Source organism: Hemiscyllium ocellatum, chromosome 16 (genome assembly GCF_020745735.1).
Source record: "Hemiscyllium ocellatum isolate sHemOce1 chromosome 16, sHemOce1.pat.X.cur, whole genome shotgun sequence".
In the NCBI taxonomy this organism is placed as follows: Eukaryota; Metazoa; Chordata; class Chondrichthyes; order Orectolobiformes; family Hemiscylliidae; genus Hemiscyllium; species Hemiscyllium ocellatum.
The window spans coordinates 51,324,519-51,347,033 of NC_083416.1; the positions used below are offsets into that span (position 1 = coordinate 51,324,519).

Consider the following 22,515-nt stretch of genomic DNA (forward strand, 5'->3'; position numbering starts at 1 on the left):
CCCTTTCAAGTTTCACAACATCTTTCCGATAGGAAGGAGACCAGAATTGCATGCAGTATTCCAACAGTGGCCTAACCAATGTCCTGTACAGCCGCAACATGACCTCCCAACTCCTATACTCAATACTCTGGCCAATAAAGGAAAGCAAATCAAACACCTTTTTCACTATCCTATCTACCTGCGACTCCACTTTCAAGGAGCAATGAACCTGCACTCCAATTGTGATGTCATCTGCAAATTTACTAACTGTACCTCTTATGCTCGCATCCAAATAATTTATGTAAATGACAAAAAGTAGAGGACCTAGCACCGATCCTTGTGGCACTCCACTGGTCACAGGCCTCCAGTCTGAAAAGCAACCCTCCACCACCACCCTATGTCTACTACCTTTGAGCCAGTTCTGTATCCATATGGCTAGTTCTCCCTGTATTCAATGAGATCTAACCTTGCTCACCAGTCTCCCATGGGGAACCTTGTCGAATGCCTTACTGAATGCCTTACTGAAGTCCATATAGATTGCATCTACTGCTCTGCCCTCATCAATCTCCTTTGCTATTCAATCAAGTTTGTAAGACATGATTTCCCACGCACAAAGCCATGTTGACTATCCCGAATCAGTCCTTGCCTTTCCAATACATGTAACATCCTGTCCCTCAGGATTCCCACCACCGAGGTCAGGCTCACCAGTCTATAGTTCCCTGGCTTGTCTTTACTGCCTTTCTGAAACAGTGGCACCACGTTTGCCAACCTCCAGTCTTCTGGCACCTCTCCTGTGACTATCGATGATACAAATATCTCAGCAAGAGGCCCAGCAATCACTTCTCGAGCTTCCCACAGAGTTCTCAGGTAGACCTGATCAGGTCCTGGGGATTTATCCACTTTTAACCATTTCAAGACATCCAGCACTTCCTCCTCTGTAATCTGGACATTTTGCAAGATGTCACCATCTATTTCCTTACAGTCTATATCTTCCATATCTTTTCCACAGTAAATACTAATGCAAAATATTCATTTAGTTTCTCCCCCATTTTCTGTGGCTCTACACAAAGGCCGCCTTGCTGATCTTTGAGGGGCCCTATTCACTCCCTAGTTACCCTTTTGTTCTTAATATATTTGTAAAAACCCTTTGGATTTTCCTTAATTCTATTTGTCAAAGCTATCTCATGTCCCCATTTTGCCCTCCTGATTTCCCTCTTAAGTGTACTCCTACTTTCTTTATACTCTTCTAAGGATTCACTCGATCTATCCTGTCTATACCTGACATATGCTTCCTTTTTTTCTTAACCAAACCCTCAATTTCTTTAGTCATCCAGCATTCCCTATACCTACCAGCCTTCCCTTTCATCCTGATGGAATATACTTTCCCTGGATTCTTGTTATCTCATTTCTGAAGGCTTCCCATTTTCCAGCTGTCCTTTTACTTGCGAACATCTGCCTCCAATCAGCTTTCGAAAGTTCTTGCCTGATACCGTCAAAATTGGCCTTTCTCCAATTTAGAACTTCAGTTTTTAGATCTGGTCTATCCTTTTCCATCACTATTTTAAAACGAATAGAATTATGGTCGCTGGCCCCAAAGTGCTCCCCCACTGACACCTCAGCCACCTACCTTGCCTAATTTCCCAAGAGTAGGTCAAGTTTTGCACCTTCTCTAGTACGTACATCCACATACTGAATCAGAAATTGTCTTGTACACACTTAAGAAATTTCTCTCCATCTAAACCTTTAACACTATGGCAGTTCCAGTCGATGTTTGGGAAGTTAAAATCCCGTACCATAACTACCCTATTATTCTTACAGAGCTTGCTGGAGATCAGCAAGCCCATTCTGTCCTATCAGCAAGCCTCATTCCTGATGAAGGACTTATCCCTGAAATGTTGATTATCCTGCTCCTTGGATGCTGCTTGATCTGATGTGCTTTTCTAGCACCACACTCTTGACTCTAATCTCCAGCATCTGCAGTCCTCACTTTCACCTATATAAAAAAGGCAGGCATTTTGAAAGTTGCACACAGAGCAACAGCCATCAATATAGATCCAAGAAGTTCGGGAACATTCTCTATCAAAGGTACCTTTGCACGTGAAACATATCAACAGTAAAAAAGAAGACAACCCAGGAAGATCTTCAGTCGAAAGAAAAAAAGACACTGAAGACAACAGCTGTGTAGTTTTGAAATTAAGTTGATGTAATTTTATTCAGTGTTTTATTGGAACAGTATATAGGTGTAGAGTTGGAGGTAGATAATAAGAGTTAAGAGAAATGGGTGCTTAGAGTTGTGAATAGTTGTTGGCTGAATGTTCATTTTTAGAATAAATTGATTTTTTAAAAAAAATGGTATTTGGGTGTTCTCTCACTCATGTTTTAACAGATTACAAGGTGAAGTGAGATTTTCTGGATATTTGGTTTAATCAGCAGAAGGGTTTACTGCTGTGTCATAGCACCATGAAGTAAATTTATGCTGAACATACCTTTGTGCATAAAGACCTCAAAGTGGGAATTGCCTGGGAAAACTGAGGACATGAGTATCCATATCGACTTTCTAACCAATGAATGACTCACAGCAACTTAATCCTTGGAGGATGTTTACTTAAATGAATGGAAGGTAAATTGACAGGACTAGTATTTGTAACTATTTCATCATATTCTGACGGGAAGTATCTAGAGTCCAAATGTCCTTGATTTACACTCTGCCAGAAAAATAAATACACAGTGGTAGATGAGGTTAATGCCATTGGCAAAGACGTCACAAGATAGAAAGCTGCTGTGCGTAAGAAGCTGCCTCCTGGTAGATTACACAGAGGGGCTACTTTGGCTAATGGCACTCCTCCTTCTTGCACAATATTTCTGACACACCCGCAGTAAATTTGATTTATTCTTTTTGAAGTAGCGATAGTTATTTCAGTTATTTGGGAAACGGGGTGCTCTGCAGATAGCCCATGTTTGCCATTATGAATTAGAAACCATTAGGACAAGCCTGAGACTAGAAGATCAGGAGAAAGTGAAGATTGCAGATGCTGGGAATCAGAGTCGAAAGTGTGGTGCTGGAAAAGTGCAGCAGGTCAGGCAGCATCTGAGGAGCAGGCAAAATGACGTTTCGGGCATAAGCCCTTCATCAGGAATGAGTCTTGTGAGCCAGGGTGGGTAGAGCCTCAGTCCTGATGAGGGGCTTATGCCTGAAATGTTGTTTCTCCTGCTCCTCAGATGCTGCCTGACCTGCTGCGCTTTTCCAGGACCATACACTCGACTCTGAGACTAGATTCCTTTCCAAACCCCACAGACTCTGTAAGGGCACAAACTGCAACAAAATAATGTTTAAACAAAAGTTTAAAGCAAAACATCTGCTCACTTTCTTGTGGTTGTCAACATGAATTCAGCAAAACTGATGGAGGGTTAGATGATGAATGATGAACTTTTAATTCAGCCTTTAGATGGGATGTTTATGCATTTGTCACAAAAAAACAGATATTTTACTAGGCCTGACGGAAGAAATTTGGCATTAAAAAACACCTCAAAATGATAAAACAAAGAACAAAATAAGAATATGACTTTGTTACAAAAATGTCTGCCATTTATTGAGACTAGGGATATGGTTTTGCTGCTGTTTAGGAACCTTACCCCATTAATTGTATACAAATGTTTGCATTCTGCACCATTCTAGTTATTTGTGTTTCATTCTAAACCTCATGAGAGGATACAGCTGTATGAGTTTCAATTATTCATAGACTATACAAACCTTTCTATTTATCTGTGAAGTAAAATCCAACACTTCATCCTGACATTCTGCGATAACCATATCCTGTTTGCAAATTTATGCAAGTTGAATGCAGTTTCACATTTGAGAAAAGTTACGTGTTCTGTCACAGCAGGCTCCCATGAATGGGAGAAGTCAGTGACAGATTTTCGACTAGATTTTGTTTATAGCCCTGCAGGAGATAGTGCTATCCCTGTTGCAGCAGTTAAGGAACCAGTGGGTCTCTTGATGAGTTATTTTAAAGGCTATTTACACTCTTTTTGTATAAATAAAATTTATAGCTGACTAGAATCAAATGCAAGTAATTTAAATGCGTAAAACACAAAATATCAGAGTAATAAGTATTGCCACATACTCTTATTCAAGATGATTCACCATCATATTGATGTAGACCCAGCAACATTCCTTGAACATGATGATTGTTGAAAGTGCAGACATGCCAAGCTGGACTATTGTAATCAATCCATCCACTGCAATTACATCTCCAAGGTCCTAGCACCACCAACAACTTCCACACTCCCAGTCTGTGTTCAGGATGGGCATATGGTGGGCGGCATGGTGGCACAGTGGTTAGCACTGCTGCCTCACAGCGCCAGAGACCCAGGTTCAATTCCTGCCTCACGCGACTCTCTGTGTGGAGTTTGCACATTCTCCCCGTGTCTGCGTGGGTTTCCTCCGGGTGCTCCGGTTTCCTCCCACAATCCAAAAATGTGCAGGTTAGGTGAATTGGCCATGCTAAATTGCCCGTAGTGTTAGGTGAAGGGGTAAATGTAGGTGTATGGGTCTGGGTGGTATACGCTTCAGCGGGTCGGTGTGGACTTGTTGGGCCGAAGGGCCTGTTTCCAGTTGAGGGTATGGTAATGGAAAAGCACAGCAAGTCAGGCAGCATTTGAGGAGCAGGAGAACTGACATTTCAGGCAAAAGCCCTTCATCAGGATATGGACAGCAGCAGAGTCAGGAAGGAGGACGTTCGGCAAAAGGAAGGATCAGCGGAAAGATGAGTCATGACGCTTCAGAAGCCACGGACTGGAGGCCGACAACAAAAGGTAGATTGAGGGTAGGAGAGGTCACTCCCAAGTTACTTGGCCCGGTATCAAACTGACATAAATGCAGATGGGGTGGGGAGGGAAATATATCTCTGTTGATGGGTTCTGATTGTAGGTGGCGGACATGGGGGTGGATAACACACTGCATTCAGAGATTAGTGACCTATTGTACATCAAATCCCATCCTTATGTTTGGAGTTGTTCCTTCATAGTTATTATTCCCTCTGCATTCCTGCTATGAGCATCCCAGCATATGTTATTACTGGAAATGTCAGATCCCAGTCTGAAATTTGTCTTGATAAATCATACTTGCTTTTGTGTTGGTTTAATCAGATATTTTCTCACTGAGACAGATGCAGTGAAGCAGATTTTGTTTTAACCACAAAATATAAGTTTAATAAGCAAAAGGAATGAAGATAAAATAGAACAAACAATCTATTTACACATAACACAAATTCTGCAATTGTTATGATAAATATCAAATCCCATTAATCCTAAAAGACATTTTTAGAAGTTTATAAAATCAACATTCCTTATACATTGCCCAACAGCAACACTTGTACACCATTCATACCAAATTCCATCTCTAACATCTTGGTAAGTATAAGGTAACTGTGACTCTAACTTTCAGATTGGAACCTCTGATAGCTTATTCCTGGAACTACCATCCACCTAAGCTTAAAGACGTCAGTTTCACGTCCTCTTTAGGTTTTTATCCGAATACTTTCAGAACGGGTCAGTCACTAACTTCTGCCACAAAGGAAATCTATTTTACCAGAATCTCCCCAGCTCAGGAGCACTGCCATATATGTGCATCTCCATGCAAAGACTTCATACTGTCCAAAACAGAAGAAAAATAAAAGAACAGTGTTACCTCTAAACAATGGGTGTTTCCGTTGAACTATAAAGAAATTTGCAGTTCAGATATTTCTAATTGAAATCCAAAGTACAATTGTCTACCTTGCTAGGTCATTGATTCCTAAAATAAACAAGAACCCATTAGAACACTGAACAAAGAACATTACAGCGCAGTACAGGCCCATCAGCCCTCGATGTTGCGCCGACCTGATGAAGCCCATCTAACCTATACTATTTCATTCTCGTCCAAATGCCTAGCCAATGACCATTTAAATGCCCTTAAAGTTGGCGAGTCTACTACTGCTGCAGGTAGTGCATTCCATGCCCCTACAACTGCTACCAAAGTGGCCTTCAAAATGTGAAAAGAAATCACCATGACCACAAACTCTGAATTTAACTCTTTACCTCGGTGACAGAAAAAAGTCACATGTTACTGATACAAAATTCAAAACCCAAACTTAAAGTAAATCATATAAAAGTTCAGATAAAGTACACAATAAATCTCACACAGCAAAATGTCACCGATCCCCTTACTTGAGAATCTGACTTTCCCCAACATGTGAGAACCAACATTTGCAATTTACTACCCCAACTGAGCAAGGCCCATTGCTCTGGCTAATTCCTCTACAGCTCACTGACTGACCTAAACATACTCCCTTCACTAGTCTGACCTGACCACAGGACTGACTATGGCCCAGAACACATAAATTAGAAAGACAAGGATCCCCGGACCCTGATCACACCGAGGGCTTAAACGACTACTACTAAGCCCGTGACCTAAGAAGCACATTCAATATCTTTACATGTAAGTAACAGGCATATGCAGTAGGTGTGACATTGTTTCTAGTTGGTGCCAGCATTATGGTCATCTTTTTGACTGTTCAGAACTGGCAACCATGAGAAGCTATCTGCCTTTCTATCTGCCCTTACAAGCAAAGCAAGACAGAAATACATTGAGACTGCTTGTTCTGAATGAAGCCTTGAATAAAAAATTCCGTGAGTGTCCAAGTTAACACAAAATGAGTGGGCACTAAGACATCATTCTAAGGGCCCCTGGATGAATCCCATGCAGATTCATGAGATGGAGTGACTATGTCCCTGAGTACAGAGCAACCTGACAGCAGCATTACAGTGTAAAATATTAGTGAGCTTCAATGCAGTAATGAAGATGTGCCATGATGATGTGGAGAGATTGGGGTTTTGCCAATATTGATTTCCAATGGAAGAAGATTGGAAGTGGTCATTGTCTTTGGAGCCTGCCATGGGATATTGGTGAATGCAGGTGAACACCAAGCATGAAGAAGCCTCTCGTGAGCTTCATTTACCAGGTAGCAATTCAAACTTTCAACCTGGGAAATTAATCGCATTTAGTTTCTCACTGGTGCCTTGGAGATTCGTACACTGCATAGAAATAAGGTTGTATTAGCAAATAATGAAATGCAAATGCATGAAATAAGATGTTTATCAGTTACTAGTGAGATGCTTCACTAGTGAGCTTTTGAAATCTTAAGTTAATTTTTCTTCTCAAAGTTGAGCATCTGAGCTTTTATTCTCTCTGTATTTTTCAAAATTTCACACCACCATGCACATCGCTCAATGTTTAGGTACATTCCTCCAAATAACATTTCAAATAGTGCATCACCCCATCAGCACTGCACGGGAGCCACATATACACACACAATATGTGTCCCTAAAATGCGTCTGCTCCGCTATTTCAATACTCCTATTCACATTCTTACCTTTAATAGCTGCCCGCCAATCGGAGTGGCAGAGTTCCTGTAATCCCAGCAACACCAGAAACAAATAGTGATCAATACTCTGCTTCAGAGCTTCACATTTCTGACAGGGGATTCTGACCAGGGCTCCCTCAGAAATGCAGAACTGTACTTCCATGCTGACAGCTGTCTCATAGTAAAAGATTGCCAGAGAATGGTAAACCTGGCTCCCTTTTCACAGTTGTCAGCTGCTGTCTTCTGATATTTCAAAGTCATGGTAGCCACTTTGACAGCTGCTATCAAAAGTTAAATATATAAGCTAAATATGATGTCAGGGTGCCAAAAAAATCGGGGAAAGGGTCAGGGCACCAGAAGTAAGATGCCAGAGAAGCAGAGGGCAGGATACCAGGTTAGGGTGCCAGTTCAGTAGAATGTCAGCAGGATAGAGTGCAAATTGGGACAGGGTTAGTTGCCAGAGGGGTAGACTGCCAACTGGGATAGGGCTAGATGTCAATGGTAGGATGCCAGGGAGTAAAATATTGGTAAATAGTGTACCAGGTGGGTGAGATGCCAGGGGTCGAGGTAAGTAAATTGTCAGCTGGGAAAGGCACAGGCTGTGAAGGGAGTAGCATGCCCAGCAGAGATACTTGATGAGTGAAGGAAAGAGTATCAGATAAGTAGGTTGCCAGCTGCATAGTGCCATCTGGATAGAAAGCCAAGTGGGAAGGGTGTCAGAGTGCAAGGTAATTAATGCAGTGTTGAAGGTAAGTTAGGATGGATGGGAGAAATCAGGTCCAGTAACTTGGTGGTGGGGGGGAGAATGGGGTAGGGGGGAGGATGTTGTGCCACTTGTGGTGAGGTGACAGACTTGACTGCAGTCCAGTATAATCCAGTGGTAATAGTGTGCAAGGGTGGGGGGTGTGGGGGGAGGAGTCAGATCCTGGGAGGTGGTTGTGTCAGGGTCTTAGGGGTATAATTGGTCCTGGAGGTGAATAGCTTGGGGTTTGCGAGGTAAGTATGTAAGGCACTCAGGTGTTAATTAAAAGTTTAATTTTTTCTGAGTAATTATTCTTCTTAATTCCATCAAAACACTCTGAAGTCTCTGATTTATGTTCAGAGGGTTCCAGCCATTGAGGAATTTCCAGCATAAAATTAAATTTCCTAGGAAATTCTTCTGTGTGCTCAGTCCCACTCTTTTATCATGGAATGAATGGGAGAGCCAAGACCATGTTCTATGCTGTGCTCAATAGAAACAGCAAGGGAATGTCACAAATCATGACCCTTACACCCACAAAACATGCAAATAAATGTTTCACCCTCTTACTGGGACCAAATAAATCCCAACCCAGGTCAAATATAGGACAAAATAAAAATTTCACAATGATAATCATTGAATTCCTATGTTCATTACAGCATTTTGCAGAGTCTCTGAATAAAATACACATTAAGGATAATTGGAGTGGGGGATATGGGGGACGGCTTTTGCCCGAAACGTTGATTTCGCTGCACTTTGGATGCTGCCTGAACTGCTGTGCTCTTCCAGCACCACTGATCCAGAATCTGGTTTCCAGCATCTGCAGTCATTGTTTTTACCTCATATGGGGACATTGCAGTCTGCACAATTTCCAGGGATACGTGATAGAATTTGACTTTTGCTGCTCCTTGTAATTCTCAACAAAACCCCTCCAAAAAAATGTCAGAAAAGACATTTTAAAGTTGGCCAGGTCTTTGATGAGCATTAGAAACATTTGTAAACCAATCCCAGTGAGGGTGTGGAGATGCCGGTGTTGGACTGGGATGTACAAAATTAAAAATCGCACAACACCAGGTTATAGTCAAATAGGTTTAATTGGAAGCACACTAGTTTTCGGAGCCTGGTGATAGAGCAGCGCTCCGAAAGTTAGTGTGTTTCCAATTAAACCAGGTGGACTATAGTGTAGTGTTGTATGATTTTTAACTTTGTAATCCCAGTGAGACATGATTCACCACAAAACTGATAGCCAACTGATGATGTAGTCATAGCAGACTGACATTCTTTCCCCTGTCTATGTTTATCCCTATCCTTGGCAGTTCAAACTTGTTTAATCTTGTCAACGCTCAGAACAAACAGATCTCTTTCAAAGTTTTCTTCTATATATTGATGTCAATACCATTTCTCTTCAGGTTGCATTTCAAACTGTCGTAATATCTACTTTTCTGGCATCCAATGCATCTTTGGTTGGAATGTTATTGTGGCTAAGGTAGTTGGATACTGTCTTTATTATTGCGACTACTCAAAAAGATATTATAGACAAATAAACTGACTTAATGCAAACAACATACTGTTAAATATCTTGGCTACATCTCTTTATTAGGTACAGTATTTTTGTTCCCACAGGACAAATTTATAAAAAAGCATTGCCATTAGGACCAGTTTGTTGAATTATTGTACTTGAAATGGCGAGCTAATAATGTGCAGTAATTCACAATAATTTTTACATCAATGAGATGAGCAAGTCAAATAATCAGGTAAATATGTGAAGGTAATAATAAAGTCTAAAATCTACACAGGCAGCAGGGTGGCTCAGTGGTTAGCACTATTATCTCTCAGCTCCAGGGACCCAGGTTCAACTCCAGCCTTGGGTGATTGTCTGTGTGGAGTTTGCACATTCTCCCAGTGTGTGTGTGGGTTTCCTCTGGGTGGTCTGGTTTCCTCCTGCAGGTCAGGTGGATTGGCCGTGCTAAATTGCCCATAGCATTAGGTGCATTAGTCAGAGAGAAATGGGTCTGGGTGGGTTACTCTTTGGAAGGTGTGTTGGGCTGAAGGGCCTGTTTCCACAGGAATTAGGGGAATCTAATCTACATTATGCAGATTCAGTAGTGATGTTCACCTCTATGTAGTTACTTTGTGACATTGCGTAAAAATGTTAACATTTTAAATGGGCCATAGGCAAAAATGGGGAAGATTGTAAGTCAAGGTTTGGAAAGCAGGCTAGGATTTGATTGGTGACACAATAATGTATGAAAAATTGAGTTTTGGAGAGAGCTAGCGACTCTTCTGTGCACCCTCAATGAATAAGAAGTGTTCTGCTACTGATATAGGTATGTCAGGAATTAAATGTCTAGAGTAAGATTAGGGCCAGTCAAGGACAGTAGTGGAAAGTTATGTTTGTAGTCCGAGGAGATAGGAGAAGCGCTAAGTGAATATTTTTAGCCATGAAAAAGACAATATCGTTGAGGAGAATACTGAGATACAGGCTAATAGACTAGATGGGTTTGAGTGTAGTGTGCTGTAATGTTCTATGATGCAGAAATGCCACCTTGGAAAAGCCACTACAATACTCAAAAGAAAAAGAGCATGCTACGGTTTTACAGAGCACCCAGAAAAGGCTAGGCAAAAGTGAGGATTGCAGATGCTGGAAACCAGAATTTAGGTCAGAATGGTGCTGGAAAAGCACAGCCGGTCAGGCAACATGCGAGAAACAGGAGAGTCAATGTTTCAAGCGGGACCTCTTCATCAGGAGTTTCTTGATGAAGAGCTCATTGTCGAAATATCCACGCTCCTGCACCTCGGATGCTGCCTGACTGGCTGTGCTTTTCCAACTCCACACTTCAATGACTCTGATCTTGAGCATCTGCAGTCCTCACTTTCACTAAGTTCCAGAGTCAGGACCAGGCAAGATGTGGGGATGTCAGGGCACAGAACTGCAATTTGGAGAGTTGGGAAAGTGGACCTCATGATAGAGAAGCTGTGGAGATCTTCTGGGGGTTGAGAATGGAGATCAAACTGGAAAGAGACCCTTGAGGAACACTCAGCTCCTTCTTCCGTACAAGCCCAAGAGAGGTGACATGATAGAAATCCTCCCTATAATTGAATTTGTTCCACAAGTCTCAAAATTGAGGTCTGATGGGAAGTGGTCCTTAAGTGGCCAATTATAGGCCTCAGTTGGGGGGAGGGTGACAGGGCCTCTCTTTCCTTCCATACAATTGTAGTCAGGTGGGAGGATTATGGAGATCATCTATAGAATTTTACAGGTTACCCTTTTTGTCTTCAAACCTGCCAGCAGCAGATTGTAAAACTTTGCTCACTAACTATTTCTCTTCCCACACGTGCAGATTTCTGGTATCTGAACCATTTTTTTTGTCTTGTCTTAGGGAAAAGTTTACCATTGTTTCACTGCTAATTGGCTTTATGAGCTAATGTCATGACAGTCAGCCTGACTTCTTGGAAGACCACATTCATGGCCCCCTTGGACTAAGATGATAAAAGACAAACAATTGCGACTTGCAAGTCAATTGCCCAACACCTCTCTATTCCAATTTTCAAGGTAACCTATGAATGGATGAAAAGCACACCTACCTATTTAAGCTTGTTTAACTTTCAAGTTTAAGTAAGTATGTGGAGTATTAGGAATTCACCTGACTTTCTGCAAGCTTGATCTGCTGTCTTGCTCAGTCTTGGAGTTCTCTATTTTACCGTCCTCCCACAACTAAAGGGTTTTAATGGGACATGCGGTTTGACGCTAATGGCTGACCAACAGCATTCAAACAGAGGAATAAATCCAAAAATGACAGACTCCAAAGGTTTAATGGGGACTTTAGTCAAGATTATATTACCTTCTCTGCAATTTGGAATTCTTTTGTGGTAAAATGCAGGACAATATTTTAAAGTGTAAATTTTATGAGGTCTTCTTCCCTTTAAATTCATGCATATGGTTGTGGATTGGAAACCTTGCAGAATAGATAATAGTGTGACACTAGTGCACAAGTATAATTGCACCTGAAGTGAAGGAGTGATTGGTGTATAGGCAGAATTATTTTCATTCTGCTGGGTTTGCTCTAGATCTTAGAATTTGAAGAATTTAAAGTATGTGTGGACATGTACCTACAGAGGTCATTTAAACATCTAAAACAAAGAACAATGTAACAGACATTTGTTAAAAATTCATTTGAAAATTTAACCAATTTAACAGTGTTGGTATCAAGGTTATGCTGCTGCTGTCGTTAATTAATTAAAAAAGTCTTTTAAAAAATGAACATTTTATTGCAGCTGCAAATTGCTTCAGAGAAATGATTTATGAAAATATTACATAACATATTTCTGAAAATTTTTGAAGATAAATATATTATTAAAAAAGGATTTCTAACCTGCTTGGAAATAATGTATATAAAATGACCCTTACCAAAGTTCAAGCACAATAGCACAAAAGCAGATTGCAACTTGCGACATGCAAATATTTTAACACCAATATGAAACATTCAGGTCCATCAACACAAACTAGCATGTGTATATTGAAGCAAATAAAACTAAAAATTAAATGGAAACAAAAATATGTAGTATTGCAGTTAACATCCCTTTTTGGTTAAATGTTGGGTTATATTCATAACAAGCAAACCAGAAATTAAGACAATTCCACAGAAGCATTTTGCTGAGTGGTACGTGCATAGGCTTGCAGTGACTCAACTATAAATATACAATGTCACATAAGCACACATGCAAATACATACACAATTCGGGTATGCACAAACACACATCTACACATTCAGGCACATGCACACATTTACTGATGCATACAAGTACTAATATACACACAAACATAGCCACACATGCTCTGCATTTCAAATCTGCAAACTGCTCTGGTAGACTAGTTGTTGCTTCAACCTAGACACCTCACACTCTGCATTTCATTAAAAATTATGCAAAATGCAATCTCGAGTGTCCTGTTAAAAACATAGTATTTAAGTTTCAAAACCAATCTGAAAAATGTACAAACAAGCAAGTAATATGACATCATAGTGAATAAATGACATGCTATGAGATATGAACATTCAAGTGGAAAAAAGATGAGTCACAGAATTCAGAGTTCCTGAAAAAAGTTCTTGCAATGATCAACTTGGCTGCTTTGCACATTACTTGCTTTTTTGCAGATTGGCATCTCTGGTAACTGCAATTTGAAATGAAACAGTATTATTTCACTGATAACACATTCAATAATAAATCACCTCATTGTGCTGTGAAATTTATTACTATTTCAAAAGTTAATGTAAGATAAATATTTCAGGATGTAGTACATACCTTTTCGTAGCCTAGGACTTGGAATCTATAACACAAAAAAAAGTCATCAGTCTTCAACATTTTTTAAAATCTATATTTATTGCCCATTCTTAACTGCTACCAAGGGCTCTTAAGACCTCATTGTTGTGGGTCTGGAGTCGCATGTAGACCACACCAGGTAATGATGGCAGTTGCTGTCCTTAAAAGGACATCAGTGAACCAGATGTATTTTTCCTGACAATCAGCAATGGTTTCACGCTCATCATTAGACTCTTAACTCCAGGTTACTATTGAATGCAGATTCCACTATCTGCTGTAGCAGGATTCAAACCCGGTACCAGAACATTTCCTGAGTCCCTGGATTAATAGCCTAGTGATTATAACACTGGCTCAACACCTACTCATTAAAGAAATAGAAGAAATTGCTTTTATTATACATAGAATTTGATCATATGAAAGAACCTGAATAAGCCTGTATATTGATTTCTGGTGAATCTTGACAATCTACTGTGACTTGTTAATAGACAGTGAAGCTTCCCTGTGACCCACTAAGAGTTTCTCCCCAAAATATTCTACACGGTCAGCCTTTGCTTTTTTGGAATAACTTCTCATTCTCAGTGATTCCAATCTCCATTATGTCAGTTTCACTGCTTTTCTATTCTCTTTATCCCTTTCACAATTTCGACTTTCCTACAGATATTCTCAAACAGCGTCTTTAGCTTGGGGCATCATGGTTTTTATAGTATCAATCACAGATAAGATCACCTTTGTTCACTTCTGTGCATTGTTCTTGACTTATAACTGCTACTCCCTTCAAAGTTTTTACTTCTGTAGTCACTGATAGAAAACTCTGCCCTAAGTCACTTACAAGTGAACTTTCCAATCTATAACTAGCTTGCCTTTATTTCTACGTCTGCCACAATATGTATATAACTGCTTACCCATTTGTTCACTTCTGCCTTCGATGCCTCAGAGACCAGTTAAACAATTAGGCCCTTATATTCAAAAGCAGAGAATCTTCACCTCTGAACCTGGTGCCTCTCACATTTGTCGGGACAGCGTGTAATTCATGCACACCTGGTTGCCAGAAGCAGTTGGCCATTAAAATGCTCAGCTACTTCCTCATAAATAAGATTGTGGAATCCTTGGTGTCTGGAATCTGGAGTTTAGACAGTGGAGCAGGTAAGAACAAGCCTGTTCTCAGCTTTTTTTTTGGATAACCCAGTGTATCTTTTGGAGAATTAAGGTTCACCTTCGGATCTGTTCCTAAGACAATTTTGGGGAGGTAAGGCAATCTCCTGGAGAGGTAGTTCCACAATGTTTTCATGAAAGTATGCATGCTTGTGTGTAAAAAGTACATAAACTAATTATTTTTATTTATTCATGGAATGTGGGCATTACTGTCTCGGCCAACATTTACTGTCCATCCCTAATTGCCCAGGAGAAGATGCTTCTTGAATTGTTGTACTCCTTGGGGGTATCTATAAATTTACCGTGATATCAGGAATGGAGTTCCAGGACATTGACCCAGTGACAGGGAAGGAATAACAATATAAATTTAAGTCAGGTTTGTAAGTATCTTGGAGGAGAACTTGGAGATGGTGGAGATAATGTACATGTAACCCTCTTGTCCTTCTAGAGGATATAGGTGATAGATTTGTTGTCTAATGGGCTTTCGTGAGTTTCACAGTGCGTCTTGTAAATGGCACTCATATCTGACATTGTACATCAGTGGTGAAGCAAGTGAATGTTAAAGATAGTGTGTGAATTGTCAGTCAAGACAGCTGCTTTGTCATGGATGACTTTTAACTTTATGAATGTTATTAGAGCAGTTTCCATTCAGGCAAGTACTGAAAATGTCATCCCACTTATGACCTGGTGGACATGTACCAGGAAGTCCCATGGTGAGTTATTCACTGCAGTCTTCCAAGCTTCAGACCTGGAATTGTTGCCACAGTATTTACATGGCTGGCTCAGTTCAGTTTTTGGACCATGGTGATGCTCAGGATTCTAATAGTGGGGAATTCAGCTACAGTAATGGCATTAAATATCAAGGGGAAATAATTCTCTGTTGTTGGAGACGATCATTGCTTGGTACTTGTGCAGCACAAGTGATCAAACCCAGCCTGGATGTAGTGCAGGTCTTTCCACAGGCAGTGGCCAGTTTACCCCCAGTTCTCATGCACTCTGGTTTTGCAGGGGCTCCATGATGGTACACTTGGTCAAATGCTGCCTTAATTTCACGAATTTTTGCACTCACTTCTGGAGTTCAGCTCTTTTGCCCTTATTTGGATCAATCAGAAACTGAGCATCCCTAGAAGAGCCCAAGCTGAGCAGCAGTGAGAAGGTTCTTACTGAGCAGGTGCTGCTTGCTAGCACTGTTGATGACAACTTTCATCACTTTGCTCAACCATGAACAGATGTATGCTGCATGACTGATCTTTCAAATGGTCAGTTTCACAATAATGTGTCTTTCATGTCAATGTTATACTGGGTAGCTCCAACTGCTTACACAGTGGAAATGTTTGTTGATATACAGGGTTAATTACCTAAATAAATTGTTTGTTTGCACAAGGAATTGAGCACTTAAATGAAAAGTTATTTTTGTAAGGGATTTGTTGAAGGAATTCCAATGTATTGAATGTTTTCATCCCAATGAGTTTTTTCTTTTCAATAGTAGCAACATCAATCGACACAATTTATTTTCTATCACAAGGTCTGTAAGGTAAAGATGTATAATAGTTGAGTTGGCAAGGAGAGTGAAGGGGAAAATGTGGTGGGTGTTAAGCATGCTATTTAAATGTAAATTGTTGCAGTGGTTGAGATTGGTCTTACATGTTTTTTCACCAGAACTAGCGAGGTGACATTCTGCTAGAAGATCATTGACATGAAATGCTGTGTGGAATTATCTGTTCCTGAAGGTGGTGAGCTCAAAGGCAGGTAGGGACACGGTAGTTCTTCTTTGCCGGCACTTTGAGCCCCATTAGTGGCCAATTGAGGAACTCCCTACCTACCAGAAATGTGAAGTATATCTGTACCCCAGTAGCTGCAGCATTCAAGATGGTGGCTCATCACCATTCTAAGAAGGGCAATTAGAGGTGGACAATAACTGTTGGCAAGCCAGAAAAATATTCATTGCTTGAATAATAAAAAAATCTCTGATTTTAGTTTTGATGCTCCATTATCATTTCTTTCAGCATATCATGCGACAATCAGGAAATCTGGGAAATTTATGTGATGTAATAAGATAGTGATATTTATGATTGTCTGAAAATAGAAACAAAAGTACGCTATTCAGCCTGCTCCATGATACAATACAATTGTGGCTGTTTGAACACCTCAATTTCTTCTGCACACCCAATTCCATTAAGCCTGTATGCCATTGGTATTTGGAAATCTAAAAGACTAAGTCCCCATTGGCTCCAGAGAATTCCAAAGGTTTACAGCCTTCTAAGTAAAAAGATTCTCAATTAAGACCTACATAGCATTCCCCTTATTTATAAATTGCCATCCCCCAGACTCCCCAACTAGGGGAAACATCTTGTCTGCACCTACCCTGTCTGTCTATCCCTTTAAGTATTTTTAAATACCAATAAGATCTCATTCTTTAAAACTCAAGACAGTACAAGTCCTGTTAACCCAATCTCTTCTCACAGGACAATCCCACCCTTCTTAAAGCAAGTTTGATAACCTTTATTGCATTCCTCCAATAATATCTTTCCTCAGGTAAGGAGATCAAACTGAACACAGTACTCCAATTGCAGTCTAGCCAAGTTTGCTGGACCTAGTTTAGCTTTTAGTGGCTTATCAACAAGGACTCATAGGTCTCTTTGTAGCACTGACATCAGAAATTATTTGCCAGAGTCTGTGAAGAGAGAGGAATAGTTTATACCAGACACAAATGCATTGCCTCAGTATAGTTTGTATTATAGTGTAAGTTTTACAGAAACCTGGAAGAGTAAAATTATAGTCACTCTTATGGAGAAGAAACCTTCATAATATATAGCAGACATTCAATACATTGGAATCACTTCAAAAAATCTCTTACAAAAACAATTTGTGATTTAAGTGCTCCATTCCTTACATAAAAGGCAATTTATTTAAGTAATTAATCCTGTTGGTCAAAAAACATTTCCATTCGGTAAGCAGTTGGAGCTGCCCATTATAATGAAGACGGATTTAAATAGGATCCAGATGCGGTACAAAACCATAAATCATTGACTTTTTAAAATCACAATTATTTCATATTTTAGTCAGTCGACAATTTTAACTGTATCAGACCTTAGCTGGGCTGACTCCAAAGCGAAGGATATCTTCACTACTGATCTCCATGCCATTTCGGTTTTCTGATTGTCTTGTAGCTGATAAGTGAAACAAAATATTCTGTTAAGAGCACCATGGCGCATATAGCAGTAAACTGTGTGAATTAAATCTGGCTGTTTAATTCTAGCTTTTCAATTCATTAGGTCTAAAATAATCACGTATCAGTAGTTTCAGACAAATCCACACATCTATATCCACTGATGTGAAACTTGTGCTGTTTTTTACTTTAATAAGATGCCAGAAGTGTTGTGCCAATAATAATCTAGCTACCTTTCTACATGTTCTGCTTTTAATTCAGACTTCCAATATACTTTGTATTGATGTTTGTTTCAGCTGAAATATGTTATTGAGACATGTGTGGAAGTGCATGTATGTTTCAATTCTCTAACTTGGAAAAAGCTAGAAATCAGACAGTATTAAAATAAAGCTTAATAAGGTACTTTTCTTTTCAAATTACTTGCCTGTCCAGTTTAATCTGCAAAATGTATCACTGCATTTGTACTGTACATCATTCTTTCATTACATAGCATGATATGTTGTGAATTTTTGTTCATATGCAAACCACTCCTTACCAATAGGCTGCAGAACCTTGTTAACAGCATGGATCACACCATTAGTTGCCATCAGGTCAGAATCTATAACTGGAGTTTTGTTTACGTTGAGAACATTTCTTTTCTGAAAGAGACCACATGATAATTCTGTTTATTCAGAGTATCAATCTAAGTGATGTAATGACAGCATGGAAATGATAAGAAACTGAGTGTGTTATACTGAATAAATGCTGACCCAGCCAGAAGTTCCCTCATTCCACAAGTGAATAGAAAAATCTTACTGTTCCGATTTCCAGCTTAGCGCCATGCAGGGTTTTCAACAGCACCATCTGACTGGCAGCACCACCACTAACCAAGATTTGTTCAGCAATATGGTATTTCAGCAAACTTGGGTCACCTGATGGAAAAAGAGAAGTGAAGAAACAACTAAGTAATCCAAGGAATTAACAATCGGGTTTGCTCAACCAAGAAATGCTTATTTTAATTAATGCCATGTCAGTTGAGAAGAATTGTTGCTACAAATTCAAAACTAACAGTTCATCCATTTCCACAGCTTTTAAAAAGATGTATATGTTTGATTGAATAAAGATGACAATCAATCATCCAGTGTAAATCCACTTGTTATGAATATAGATTATATGTTTATAGTTACACATTGAGCAATTAATGGAAGAAAATCTGGTGTATTTCATTGCCACGGTTGAATGTTGTTGTGACATTTGATGCAAATTCAATTTATGTTATGTTAGATGGGACAGAAACATTCTTTTGATAATCTATTCTGGTATCTTCTGCAGTGCCTGGCTATACTCCAGCAACTTCTAGTAGAAATTCCTTCCTTCAAAAGTAAAATCCTGCCATTTGCTGTCAGCTTTTTTAAAACCATTCTTATGTTGTGGACATTAATTGCAAGCATTGGATTTATTGCAGTGGAAGGTTGGCCCTCTTCTTGAACTGAATTAAACTGATACATGTCCTTGAGGGGGTGGAGGTCCTGTGTACATAAATATTGTCAGAAAAGCTTTGGCTAATATCCTACCTGTAGCCACCCCACTGTGACTGCAGTGGATGCAGAGATTATTTAATGAAGTGCTAATCAAGTGGACAATTTTGCTTGAAGCTTGTTAAACATTGTTGGGAGCTACATCGATCCATGGGAGAAGAGAGTATCCCAGTTCATTTCTGATCTTTTACCTCAAGATGTTGCAAAAGTGTGTGGTGTTAAAAGCACACTCGTATGCCTCCGGCCAGATGTAATAACTTCAGCATTTATGTGGTCTTTTCAACTGAATGCCTGGTCAATGATAATACCAAGGGTTTCTGTGGTGTGACAATCAGCAATGAAAACACTTGCCTTTTCAAAGGCACTCTGTTGAGGTTGAGGATAACTTGCATTCACTTTGGTTCAAGGAGTTCTGAGATGGTTGCTCAGTCCTGTGTAATCTGCACCGGTGGTGCAAGAACAATTGTGTGGATGAAGTGTTTGTGGACACTCTCCAAGGTCTCAACTTTGCCGCTGCAAAATGTCAACAAAGTTTCTTAATGTATTCAATGATTTACCAAATAACCTTGCTCCAATTTCATTTGTCACAATCCATGAGTTGGTGGGGAGGTTTGAGCACATCCCAAAGCATTTATTCTATCCTTCTCAGCACCTCCTGTCATGATTGAGATCGGAGTATGCTGCTTTGATAATCGGTATCACCATTTGCCTGCACATCCTGCCCAGCAGAGTTGATTTTGAGTAATAAGTGAAAGCCTTTGATTCTGTCATTTGCAAAGGCTTATGGTGAATGCTCTTCAAAGTGAACTTCAGTAAAGCATTTGACAAGGTTCCGTGCTGTACAGCTCAGTGACTCTATTGCTGTATAATCAGAGGTGTTCTCAATGAACATACAAGATTCTGAATAGGCTTGAGAATATAGACACTCACACAGAGAGTAGTTCATATTTGGAGTGCACTTCCAGAGGACTCCATATATGGGGTACAAAGACATTTAAAAGACATTTGGATAAGTTAATGAATAAGAAATGTTTGGAATGATATGGACCAAGCACAGACAGGTGGGATTAGTTTAGTTTGGGATTATGGTCAGCATGGACTGGTTGGACTGAAGGGTCTGGTTCCATGCTGTATGACTCTACGACTCTATGGCTGTCCTCAGAAATATGTCACTGTCCTCCAACTATGCCACAGGCTATGATCTTTATCAGTAGAACTTCCACAGATCTTATTTTAATGAAGACTGGGTTCAGACCCACTCTCTTCTCAGCTTCCTCTCTGCAATATTGAACGTCAAATTACACAAAGGTATGAAGTTAACTTAATTGCAATATCATTAATTGTAATGGAAAAATGATTAGGCTTATTAGAAAAACTATTGCCTGCCACTTATATGATATGATGTTGCTTGGCACTTATTTCATGCATTAAGCTACAAGGGAACACAATATAATACTGAATTAGAGAAACCAGGACAAATAGTCAAAAGGCTGAAATTCCTGAAAATATAACCATCCCTCAAATTCACATAACTTGCTGCTAAGTTTCTTGGTCACTGTCAAACTGGCTCTGAAAGGATGCTGATTGCTAAGATACATTCGGTGAGAAAGATGATACAAGCATTGATACACTTAAAAATTTATATCCAGCTTTCCAAATCATGTAGCATAATGTTACTGATGAGGTACAGTGTCAAAAAAGCTTCCCTTGGTCATCACAGCAAAATATAATCACACACCTAAAGTACATAGTCCTGTATAGCTTCATGTGATTAAATTAACAGAATGTGATAATATACATTATTTAAAGCAATATCATTACTCAAAACCTTTAAACTAAGAAGTAGCATACAGTTGCAGGCTTCCCAACATACAGTCTATTACTGGATAATCTTCAGTGGGTTGTCCATTTCCAAAAAGTGGGTGCAATTTTCCTCAACTTGTTGTTTAGAAATTTGTATTATTCAGCAAGAAATTTACTTGGAATGAAAATGATAAACGTCAGACTACGCATACTCATGGTGGTGAATCTGGTGATGAATTTACTGGGGAAAAGTGCTAATCCATCTACTTCAGAAAATCTGATGGTTAATTGGTTTGCAAATTGTGAACAGGTAAGCTAACTAGCTGTCAGCACCACAAAACCTTCTAAATAGTGTTAAGGAGTCTGCCCAATATTCCAGTTTCAAAGTGAGATGAGATGCTGTCAGTTTTACCCATGATTCTGTTCTGTTCCCTGCTTGGTAGAGCCAGGATAGCCTCATTGGTGGGTGCAAAGATTGTAAATGCACCGGGCCTGTTGAGATTTTCAGTCAGTCCTGCTGTCTGGATGGCTCCGACAAACATACTGCAACAATTTTTTAAAAATGTATTCAGTAAAATATTCTAATTGACAGATTTTTTTTCTTAATTCTTTATTTAATTCACTAATGGAATTAGCAACATAAAATGCACACTTTATCTTGTTAATTTTTTTTTCTTGGTGTTATCTCCTCTGTTTCTGTTTAATACAGATAATTTCTAATCAACATAGTCAGAGATGACATTACATACCTCAAGACTTGAACACATATCTCCTGTCCAGAGGTAGGGACACTACCATTGCACTACAAGAGACCACTTTCTCTATGCCAACTGTTCCTATATGCTGTATGTTATTGGGAGATTGAACAGTTTATCTATTCCTAAATCTCCCATCATTGTCATTGTGTAATTGACCAAGATCCAGAATGATTATTGGAACGGCTCACTACTTGATTTTCCATTCCTTTGTCATTCATGTGGCTCATTAGTGTACTGGGGTCTTTGCCAATAGATGGCGAGGGTGGTGAAGAGCACTGTGCAGGAGAACTATCAGCCCTTGTATTCTCTTCCACTGCAGGGTCTTCGGCATGGGGGTGAAGACTGAGGCCATGAAGAGAGGGAAAGAGTAGACAGAAGTTTGAACCTCTGAAGAGTTGGCTGCAGTGTTATAGGAGCAAAAACCATAATAGAGTAGTCAGAATCTCTGTGGGTGAGAGCAAATGAAACAAGCATGTGAGAGGAAGATCATTTTGGGAAAGCAAGGTTGTAATGACACTCTGTGGTCTGGATGTCAAAACTTCGAAGAGAATTAATAAATTAACCATAAACTAACCACCTCATCTGCAGGAAGCAAGGCATCTGTGCTCCCACTATTCTACAATGAACCCTGCTACTTGCTGATTATAGAAGAGGAATTCAGCTCATGATGATTTCC

At 39.7% G+C, this 22,515-nt stretch overlaps 1 protein-coding gene across 1 annotated transcript in view; it reads right to left on the bottom strand.

Annotated features, from left to right (window-relative positions):
* Positions 1-9,698: 9,698 nt before the first annotated feature.
* The window catches only part of tgfbi (transforming growth factor, beta-induced), a 60,661-nt gene continuing 47,844 nt past the window's right edge, over positions 9,699-22,515 (bottom strand). The window contains exons 12-17 of the mRNA XM_060837254.1: positions 21,494-21,624; positions 18,557-18,672; positions 18,297-18,399; positions 17,683-17,762; positions 13,423-13,447; positions 9,699-13,291 (exon numbers count right to left, since the gene is read on the bottom strand). Coding sequence (XP_060693237.1) covers positions 13,257-13,291; positions 13,423-13,447; positions 17,683-17,762; positions 18,297-18,399; positions 18,557-18,672; positions 21,494-21,624 — 490 coding nt within the window. The 3' untranslated portion in view covers positions 9,699-13,256. The remainder of the gene's footprint in view (positions 13,292-13,422; positions 13,448-17,682; positions 17,763-18,296; positions 18,400-18,556; positions 18,673-21,493; positions 21,625-22,515) is intronic.